Genomic DNA, 11,603 nt, shown 5'->3' on the forward strand with positions numbered 1-11,603 from the left:
AGCAGTTTGGTTGCTTGAAAGGTCGCTCTACAACACTGTACCTAGTCAGTTTGTTAGACTTTCTCTGCAGGGAATCGGAAAAGGTCAAGAACATTTGCACAATGGTAATGACAGACTTTTCGAAAGCATTCGATAGGATAGACCATACGTTGGCCATCCAGAAGTTATTACGACTTGGTGTGAGGGGGAGTCTAATCCAGTGGGTCTGCGACTTTCTTAGCCATCGACGGCAAAGAGTTCGTTATGGAGGGCATCTCTCGGACTGGGAAGTACTTACCTGTTCAGTGCCACAAGGAACACTGCTGGGCCCGTTGATTTTCCTCGTAGTTTTCGATGATGCGATGAGGGACACGCTGATTCATCACTGGAAATATGTTGATGATCTGTCTATGACTGAATCGCGTCACTACCTCAAGCCGCCGTTAATGCAGAACGAGCTGGACAGTTTCTCTGGATGGTGTGGTGACAACCATATGTTACTCAACCCAGACAAGTGTAAAGTCATCACTTTTTGCTTTATGAAATGCCCGCCCCCACCACCAACACTCACAATAAATGGATCCCCCCTTGAGGTTGTGCCAGTCACTTGCCTGTTGGGAGTGTGGCTGCAGAGAGACTTGAAGTGGGAGACACAGGTTACCAGAATGGTAGGGAAAGCTAACGGACGCCTTTTCTTCTTGCGGAAACTTAAACATTTCAACCTTCCCACCGAGGACCTTGTCACCATATTTACATCCTTTGTACGACCACAACTGGAATACTGCGCGCCAGTCTGGCATCCGGGGCTCACCTGTGCACAGTCGGACAAGCTCGAAGCAGTTCAACGGAGAGCAGTTCGGACAATACTCGGAAGGCGGTTTACCAGCTATAAACAAGCCAGGAAAGACTTAAACCTGCCATTGCTCTCAGACCGCAGGCAGAAACTGTGTCTGAAGTTCGGAACTCAGTTAGAAGCACATAGTTCATCAATGCTGCCACCAAAGGGATCTGACTGTCACGATAGACCCACTAGAAACAGGGACAAATATCGACCTATCAAATGCAGAACAGACAGACTTAAGAACTCTCCCATATCCTACATTGTTCGACTTCTTAATGCTTAACTTCTTATATATTACCGAGGCTTTTAAAGTGTATGCTCATTTTGTAAAAAAAAATACTAGAAGTATATTTTAGATTCTGCTAATGCAAAACCAATTGTCTGTTTATCACGGACTTTTATATAATAATGTTGCCATGTGTTTATGTAATAATGTTGCCATGTTATACAGAAATGAATTTTAAACATTGTATAATCCGCAATTCAGCCGAATTGGCTGCGAGGGATTTATTTTTAATAAACCATTCATCATCATCATCATGAATGGTGAAGCCTCCGCCAAGGGTTCTATTCGGGGGTTCCCCTAAACGCCGTAGGGCTGAACGTTGTCCAATCACAGGCGATCACAAACACCCAAATAATTGAGGCATAATTGACCAATTACTCACTTGAATGTTGAATGGCACGTAACGTTACCAACTGAACCAAGGAATCATTCGCTCGGATAGGATAGTATTAGTAGCATGGTTGAAACGTCAAGAGTGTTCACAGAAATCTCGAGAACAATGAAGAAAATAGGCAAACTTCAGATTCTGACACCGCGCTGCTTTTCTAGCACAATGACGTCATCGCTTAGGGTAAAATTTAAAATTCTAGCAGAGAAAATGGCCGGCCGCCATGTTGTTTGTCACTTTATATTCAAGCGAAGCCATGACAGGTTACAGGCAGGCAGGTAGCAGAAGTTTCCGAAACATCAACAGATTTGTCATCTTGTGGGGAAATAAAACTCGCCGATGTATAGTCAAGCGTATTCTGACACCCTTCAGCCGTTTCGGACTTTTTGTGATGAGTGTGATGTGTATGTCAATGACCGGGACAACCCCGGTGACCTTGCAAAGCACGGAAATGACCTTGCAAAATGCGCCCCCCCCCCCTCACAAGCAGTGACAAAACAGTACTCTGGAATTTTCCACGCTAGAAGGTAAAGCTATTTTTCTTGTCTGAGAACATTGTTTTAAAAGTGCATTTCGATCTCATATTGGGGGTGCCTTGAGGGGGACGCCCTCTTAGTGTTTGTCGGGCGATAATCTATCGAGACGACCTGCCTAAAGCAAGTGTCCCATAAATACAATGACAACACTGGATAATTCACAAAAATCTCAAGGAAACGAAGACTGGATGAAATGTTCTGCATGCCCTCTGACATTTGACGAAGCAAAAACTGTCTACACAGCGATTGCGTGTGTGCGGGCAAAACCCGTGATGACTGATGTGCCAATTATCCTATTTATTTGTTCAAGCAGAAAAGTTCCTTGTGGAACTTTAAATGCACACGCACACGCGCGCTCACAGACACATACACACAAACACACACAGAGTGACAAAACAGTACTCCACGCTAGAGGGTAAAGCTGTACCCAGTTCAGCTGTTCACAGTGACCATTTCCATGGCATAGCAGAGATTCATGATCCAACTTCTGCGTTTTGCTGGCACCTACCCACATACTAAATATCATATGGACACATTCACTTCTCCTGCCATGTTGTCCACAGACACACGCACAAACACAACATTCACAAACGGCACCAAAACATAACCTCTTTGGCGAAGAATAAAATGGCATCCACTAGTGTTTTAGCTGGTTTAGATACAGGTACATAGATGTTCAACTGCGTCTAAACAATTTTACAGGTATTTATAGTCTAGCAGGTAAATGCAGACTCATGGTTACTTCTACCAAGAAAAAGCAAGGAGAGACCACAGTATAGCTTGTCAATGATTTATGGCAATTGTAGTACAGTACATACATGTAGCAAGAGTTCATAATATGTACAACTTTCCATAGGTATAAACTGAAAGCTATCAAGACAACAACAAAATGTGAACTAATTGAGAAACAGAGGTATGTAGCATACATATTCAATGGACATTTGAAATACATTCATAAAAGAACATCTGCTAATTGGACTACAAAATGTGTTCTGTATATACATAAGGACAAATTAGTAGTACTCAACATTTATGCTGTAGTACTACCAGTAGTAGTCAAAATTGAAAATGGCCGCCATGTTGTTTGTCACTTTATATTCAAGTCAAGCCATGACAGGTTACAGGCAGGCAGGTAGCAGAAGTTTCCGAAACATCAACGGATTTGTCATCTTGTGGGGAAATAAAACTCGCCGATGTATAGTCAAGCGTATTCTGACACCCTTCAACCGTTTCGGACTTTTTGTGATGAGTGTGATGTGTATGTCAATGACCGGGAAACCCCGGTGACCTTGCAAAGCACGGAAATGACCTTGCAAAATGCGCCCCCCCCCCCTCACAAGCAGTGACAAAACAGTACTCTGGAATTTTCCACGCTAGAAGGTTAAGTTTTTTTCTTGTCTGAGAACAGTTTTAAAAGTGCATTTCGATCTCATATTGGGGGTGCCTTGAGGGGGACGCGCTCTTAGTGTTTGTCGGGCGATAATCTATCGAGACGACCTGCCTAAAGCAAGTGTCCCATAAATACAATGACAACACTGGATAATTCACAAAAAACCTCAAAGAAACGAAAACAGGATGAAATGTTCAGCATGCCCTCTGACATTTGACGAAGCAAAAACTGTCTACACAGCGATTGCGTGTGTGCGGGCAAAACCCGTGATGACTGATGTGCCAATTATCCTATTTATTTGTTCAAGCAGAAAAGTTCCTTGTGGAACTTTAAAATGCACACGCACACGCGCGCTCACAGACACATACACACAAACACACACAGAGTGACAAAACAGTACTCTGGCATTTTCCACGCTAGAAGGTAAAGCTGTACCCAGTTCAGCTGTTCATTTCCATGGCATAGCAGAGATTCATGATCCAACTTCTTCGTTTTGCTGACACCTACCCACATACTAAATATCATATGGACGCATTCACTTCTCCTGCCATGTTGTCCACAGACACACGCACAAACACAACATTCACAAACGGCACCAAAACATAACCTCTTTGGCGAAGAATAAAATGGCATCCACTAGTGTTTTAGTTGGTTTAGATACAGGTACATAGATGTTCAACTGCGTCTAAACAATTTTACAGGTACATTGTATTTATAGTCTAGCAGGTAAATGCAGACTCATGGTTACTTCTACCAAGAAAAAGCAAGGAGAGACCACAGTATAGCTTGTCAATGATTTATGGCAATTGTAGTACAGTACATACATGTAGCAAGAGTTCATAATATGTACAACTTTCCATAGGTATAAACTGAAAGCTATCAAGACGACAACAAAATGTGAACTAATTGAGAAACAGAGGTATGTAGCATACATATTCAATGGACATTTGAAATACATTCATAAAAGAACATCTGCTAATTGGACTACAAAATGTGTTCTGTACATACATAAGGACAAATTAGTAGTACTCAACATTTATGCTGTAGTACTACCAGTAGTAGTGAAAATTCACTACATATACATTGTATATAAACATGTACACTGGCTCAGAAATATACTGCAAGTGAATTGTAATTGACCTGCTTTTAAAGTTTTATTCCATTGTACTGGAATTTGAAAGTAAAATCTGTGTGACTGTACTTCACTTTGTATACATCTACACGTATGAATAAATATCAGTGTTTTTGTAAGAATTAGGTACTGACAGATTCGCAGTTTGATTGAATTGGCCAGTAATAAGACCAATGTTTGTTTTCTTGACTATTTCTTAAGTTACTCCTTCTCTACAATGGAAATAAATAAGTCTCTTCAACAAACAGTCAACAGAGATTGCTAAACAGACAACTGTTGAACTGACATACAATTGAACATCAACATCGAACATTTTCAGTGTGTTTGGCAGTGGGATTGTATCTGTCCTTTGACAGACAAAACAAAAATTACATTTCTACATCAGTTTAATTCATTGTTTCATTTGCCTTTATGACAACCAACTGTATCTTCTTTCATTGCATGGTCAACTAAGTTAGTTTTCTAAACTTAACAATACAACAGTATACTGCATCATTGTTCTAGCTGCCAATCTAACCAATGTACATTGTATATGAACAGAACTGCATATGGTACCAATGTGAATGAGAAGCCTATTGATACTGTATGGATATTACATTATAACATGGGCTCTACTACTTCTGGGATTGCGACAGGTCTGCGTACTTCCATGTGGCCGTTTCGCTGGTGCCCGTACTCGAACTTGATACGCAGCTCGCCGATCTTACATTTGGGCAGGATGTCGGGGATCCACTCAATGACAAACGGCGTGGGTTCTTTCTGGTCGGGACTGGTGTTACCTACGAGAGATTTGGTTGCATGTTAACATTGTTGCAATGTAAGAAAGATACACACACAACATACACACATGATACACTACTCTCTACTCCAGATACACACATATACATGTGTATCTATTTTCATCTCCTGAATACCTTAGTCATTTGAGTACAAGACCAGGTACCATCTGAAATTACTGAACCAATTCAAACACAAATATTTTGAAATAATTTCATATCAAGTGAGCGAAGCATTGCAAAATGTTCTCTGGAAACAATAACAAATTTAGGAAACAAAATCAAGACATCCATGTCAGCAAGAAATAGCAGTGTAATTCGAAGAAAGGTTTCGCTCTAGATTTCAAACTTGTGACTTACCGACTTTCAAATAAGTCTTCAGTTCAAATGGCTTGATGGCTTGTTGGCCTTCTATCTTACGGTACGCTTCAGCTATCGTTTCTACTTCAACTTTGGGGGCGTCGTACGGCTCATAGGTCCCGTCACGATTTTCCACGAAGCTGCGTGTCACCTCCAGAGGCATCTGGATTGAACAGGTTAACATTAATAACAGTAAATCTTAAGGCTACATGTTTGTAAGACTCTAACAATGTCAATGACCCCAAATACAAAAAGGTGCCCCGCCAACATTTCTTCATTTCTTGATCCTATATCGTAGAACACATTTCACACAAGACTGGTACATTTTGTTTTTACACAAAAATAATTGGAAATCAGTTACTCAGTTAACTGAAGGGACCACCCAAAAGATTCATAAATAAATAAATGTAATGAGCAAATCTTAAAAACAAATGGTACAAGGTGGCATTGAATGAAAAGAACTGAAAGAATGCAATATGATAGACATAATTAATGAATTGCATTATATATGTTTTCTATATATACATGGGTTTTTGCTGTGTTTTGAGTTAGAGGTTAACACAATTCTGTAGTACAGTTGTAACACAGATGGAAACCAGAACCAGAAGTCACCATGAAAGTAAAACCACCACAAACATTTCAAGATTTACAGTAGCTCCACTACACTTAAGTACTGCTCTGTGGCTTCCTACCAGAGGTGTGTCAAAGATCTGCTTGACGTGTAGAATATTGGTGATGTGCCAGGTGTACTTGGAGAAGGTGCCAAGTGGCAGAGCATCCTTCCTCACAAACGCCACGGTGGAGTTGGGCAGGCGTCGCTTCTTACACCCGGCGGAGATCCTCTGCTGCAGCGCATCGAAGAACGGCTGTGGTACGTGGAAAACTAGCGGGTCCGGGTAACCTGTTTGGATGTTTAAAAACCAGACCAAAGACAAGCTATAACATTGTCTGAAGTATGAAAGACTCAAGCAAAACATCAATCAGTACGAAGATCTTCTTACCACAGTAAATAAAAGAAAACTGAAGTTATATGGGCACCTTTCACGTTCATCAAACTTGATCAAAGCCAAGCCAAGACTATTATGCAAGGAACAGTCCAGGTAAGAAGAAAGACTGGTAGGCAATGGTGAAGATGGGAGGATCAAGTGTGTATCTCACAGGGCTGCACCTGAAATGTTGAGCATAGCTTCTATTCTTCTATCAATACTCTACTTCAAGTCACAAGACCTCGTCCTGATAATCAAGAACAAATTCCTCACCATCAAACTGGTAATGCATGGTTTGGTTGATTCTCTCCACTACACTTCCCAGCCACTCCTGGAAGGATAGAGAGATCTCTGTCTCGTCTATCGTGGCAGCTGCAACACAAATAGACATGTTGGAGAACTTGATAACATGTGTGGCTGCTGCAATAGCAATAAGTGTATACGCCATGTAGCTAACGTCATGTAATACATTGATAACTAAGGGAAAATCATTATTCTTTATCTAGACTAGCACAAGTTTTAATGTTTTGAAGCTCCAAATGATAGTATGATGTTATCTTTTGAAAAATAGCAGCACTGTTGACACTTACATTCTTTTCACGTATGTGTATCTATCATAGTATGTCACACCTGGCCATGATAAGGTTCGATATGGGTGTTCCCGCCCAGTCTGTATCTTAGTAATTCTGATTGTATCCCACAGGATTCTACTTGTATCATATGAGCTTCCATACAATAATTCAAAAATTTGAATACCGGATTTGGGACGTTAGAATTGCTATTGTTACAATTTTGACACCAAACACCTGGCATATTTCACATTGAAATGTGTATTTTCTCAGCTTGGTTGGATTGAAACCATAGATGGGCTGGAACTGGGGGTGATTCGGTATACACCTTGTCCTATTCTCTCTCTATATATTTTTCCTGCAGTTTCGAGACCAGTGGGAATAAAAATTCAAAAACTCTACAGCTCTTGGTAGCAAATGTGCAGATGTTTTTGGCACACTTTTTACAGATTAGCTGAAGAGGCTCTGTGGGGTCACTCCACCATCAAGATAGGAAAGTTGTGTTAAGTGCCTTTCCCAAGGGCGCAACGTCGGGGCATGGCAAATATCAAACCCGGAACCTATTGGTTCTGAGCCCAACCCTCTGCCGTTACGCCACACCTACGCCAGTGGGAATAACAGACTCAGAAAACTACAGATGTACAGTTACGACTTACCAAGTCTCTTTGCAGATGGAGGGCTTGCCGCTGTTTTCTTGATGGGGGTTTTCTTGGAGGGAATGTTTCCGCTGTCTTGTAATGTCAGCAATGCACTGCTGGCCTGAGCTGTGGAAAAACAATCGTAAGAAACAAACTGTAAGAAGTGAGCAGGGGAAAATATGAGCAGGATACGGTACAGTGTAGTGTTACATTTTGATTCATTGTACCCATCCCATATATCTTAACGTGCAAAATTTCAATTGATTTTTGTTTTTACCTATAGCAATACAATAATTAATTTTCTCCTGCAAATAGCACATCACACATGTGTCTTTCGAGCCCAGACAGGAGTGCAGGGTGCGAAATACTTTTTTGAGGCAGGTTGCCCATGTTGCAACCTAGGGCAAATGCTAGGTTGCACATCCAAATTTCAGGTTGCTCCAGCAACATTCACTGATTTCTTCAAATTAAGCTTGTATGTAGCGTATAATACTATTAATATTTCAAAATATAAATTAGATAGTATTTTGTTCCCATTGACCTAAGAAAATCTTATTTAGCCGAGGGCAGTGTGTTTTAGTCTTTTTCAGCTCAAATTCCACGATCTATGAAGGGTTTTGGATGGTTTAAAACGAAAAAGTGTTGATTTTTTTATTTCAATTGAAGATTTACCAAATTTTATGACAGTGACACTGTGTTTTTGTGAGCTTCCAGGGCTCCGATTGACATCTTTGGCTCAAAATATAAGGTTGAACACTGCGCTACCTGGGTTTGGAATTAACTTGCACCAACCGAAATCTTGTTGCACTGTGCAACGTGCAACCAGGTATTTCGCACCCTGGAGTGTGTTTAAAAGACATTTCTGTGACAAAAAGGGAACTATTAAAAAAGAAAACAATCTACAGGACAAAAGTAACAAAGGCTTAACATATACACAGCACTTCTGACACTTCTAAAGCAGTTGGAGCTCACAAATAGTTCAACTTGCTAGAAGGTAGCCTTCGTTGCAGGCTCTGAACCGGCTTTTTTGGGGGCTGAATAATATACTTTTTGCAGCCAGCCCGTAACCATCAGCCACCCCCATAACCATTTTGCCTCTAGAGCCTGCGCGAAAACGGCGCATCAAAGCGAAATTAAAATCACGTTAGGGCAATTAAGAGGTGCGAATTTCCTGCCTATGGTAGACCGCACAATAAGAACAGTCTGTCACGCTCCCGTGTGCACTAACCCGACAATTTTTTAGCGGTCAAAATTTTTTTTTTTAAACACAGAAGTTTAAACTGACTTGTTCGACATTCTTTCGGAATGTCTGACGCCCTTGACAGGGCGGAGGGTGGAGCGCGCGGCATATGGCGGTTTCCCCATCGGAAAGACAAACTTGGGCGATCCGAGCCATGACACAAGGCATTGATAGCTTCGTCAGCCTAGCTACCTAGCACCTCTGCGTTAATCGCCCTAACTTTTTAATTTTAATTTTGCTTTGACGTGCCGTTTTCGTACAGGCTCTACCTGCAAAATGGTTACGGGGGTGGCTGATGGTTACAGGCTGGCTGCAAAAAGTATATTATTTAGCCCCAAAAAAGGCCGGTTGCGAGCCTGCAACGGAGGCTACTAGAAGGCAGCCTCCTGCAAACTACAGTCAGTACCTGTCACTCAAGGCTTCACATCTGCCTGGTAATACTGATGGTAAGACTGCAAAACATCATTTTACCTAATGTGTCATCCTTCTTTCTCTTCTTTGATATCTTGGGAGACCCGTCTGCCAGTTCTATCAACTCCAGTGTCTTCTCTGGGGCTGCACCTGGAATAAATCATTGAAAAACTGTATATAGAAGGTTCATCTTTCTTCATCAAGCGTTTCATTGCATCAACGAGGATGAATATAATACTTTTTCTTAACTTATAGTTATGCTCATTACTAATCATGCAAAGAGAAAGGAAAATCTATACCTGGGTTATCAAGATTTATGTAGTAGGCAAACTCTTCAGTCAGCTTGTCATCGCTGGCAAATGCACAGATACAGGCATAGAAGTGAACGCATCTTCTGGCCTGTTCTGACATGCCCTGATTGCCCATCTTCACTGTCTTAAACATACGGCACGTGCAGTGGAACTTGTGCTCCGCCGCGTCGCGGTTACGGCTCGTGTCGCTGAACGAAAAGTGCAGGAAACCGAGCGGCTGTCTCGGGTCGGGTTTACATTTCACCACCATGATGTTCTTTGTCACCCGCTGCACGAGCGGTCCTGTGGTTTCCGTCGCGAGAAGCCATATCGCCTGTTTGATTTCGTTGGATATGTTTAAAGAGTTTAGAACTGAGTTTTTCAAGGTGAGAGGCGTTGCCTCTGCCTCACAGGACAGGGCCAACTTGATGTGAGAGCACGTTTCCTCACCAACGTTTACGTGTCGAACTCTCTGACAAGTCTCAACGAAACATCGCCCAGCACCTGACGCAGCAATCAGCGCCGCTCCATCCACAGTCTGCGTAGGATTTCCGTCCGCATCAGTGGTCAGGGGTAGCTGGACAAATCCTCGATAATCTGGGCCTCGGTCACGTAAGCGCACAGAAAACACCTGGACGGTGGATCCCGTGATGATGCGCACAGCGTCTGCGCTGTGTCCTGCTTTGCGAACTTTATCGCGAAACACGGTGTTGCATTCTTTGTTCTTGCAGCTCAGGCCACGCGTTCCATTGAGCGTCCCACACTTTGGGCATTTCTTTACTCCTCGCAGGGTGGGCTTTCCCAAGTCTGCGAACAGGCTCTTGATGCGTTCCTGGGTGGTTGCCATTGTTGTCCTTTTGTGAGTGACAAGGTCTGGGGAGAAACAAAATGATGCAAACAATCTTAAATATAAAATAGTTCGGAGACAGTAGAGTTTAATTACCTTTTTGTCCCCCTCCTCCTGCAACCCCCTCCCCCTGAAACACTCTCCCCCTGAAACCCTCCTCCCTGCAACCTTGCCGTTTTGGAACAGACTAATTTTACACAGCAGCATTCAAAATCAAACTCTCATTTCTTTCAATTCCAAGGCAGTAAATTTCTCTAAAACTGTTTTTCCTGTCCCCCTTTCTACATGCGTAAGCGGCAGGATAAACAGTAAATTACATAATACACTTGTTAACAGTTGATCGTCAGTCTCCGCTAAACGCCAAAACCTTCATAAAGTTCGGTCAGTTTAACACATTTTTAAGTACCGATGTCACAAAGATAAATTGCGATAGCAAACAGATTATTACATGTACAAGCGGTAGTTTCCGTATCGGCTACGCGACTTCGCGCTTTTTTTTCTTTCGCCATTTTTCTTTGCCCCTCCTTCTTGCTTCGTCTTGCCTTACAAAGCTATAATAAGTCGTACATGAGCTTTTACGTACAATGGATTAACAAAACATGTCACTCATCCAGGTACACTATAGTGTCCGTCTAGTTTTATAGAAAACAGTGCCTAAATCACCTGAAAAGACCGCGTTCTTCGGTGAAACAGGCGCCGTCCTCACTGGCGAACGTCCACCATTTTGACAACAAAGGAAACCTCGAGCAGAATATAGTATCCGAATGCTGATTCGTCGATTGCATCACATGGCTTTCATAAACTTTTACTTGATTGGTCGATTGAAAATTTGTAATTATCGTTTCATCATTTTTAGTCAGAAGTTCTAATTATGTAACACTAAATTATCCGACTACAATATATACTCACATTTTATCATCTATTCTAGAAATTT

General features: G+C 41.9%; 1 protein-coding gene across 1 annotated transcript; it reads right to left on the reverse strand.

The window, feature by feature from the left end:
- Nucleotides 1-4,202: 4,202 nt before the first annotated feature.
- On the reverse strand, nt 4,203-11,466 carry LOC136430660 (uncharacterized protein C2orf42-like). The gene is made up of 8 exons (XM_066421443.1): nt 11,333-11,466; nt 9,832-10,695; nt 9,593-9,682; nt 7,900-8,007; nt 6,948-7,046; nt 6,381-6,589; nt 5,689-5,851; nt 4,203-5,331 (listed from the first exon to the last, which is right to left on the reverse strand). The coding sequence occupies exons 2-8, from the start codon at nt 10,667-10,669 to the stop codon at nt 5,150-5,152; spliced, it is 1,689 nt and encodes a 562-aa protein (XP_066277540.1). The 5' UTR covers nt 10,670-10,695; nt 11,333-11,466; the 3' UTR covers nt 4,203-5,149.
- Between the last annotated feature and the right edge of the window lie 137 nt (nt 11,467-11,603).

Source organism: Branchiostoma lanceolatum, chromosome 3 (assembly GCF_035083965.1).
Source record: "Branchiostoma lanceolatum isolate klBraLanc5 chromosome 3, klBraLanc5.hap2, whole genome shotgun sequence".
NCBI classification, from domain to species: Eukaryota; Metazoa; Chordata; class Leptocardii; order Amphioxiformes; family Branchiostomatidae; genus Branchiostoma; species Branchiostoma lanceolatum.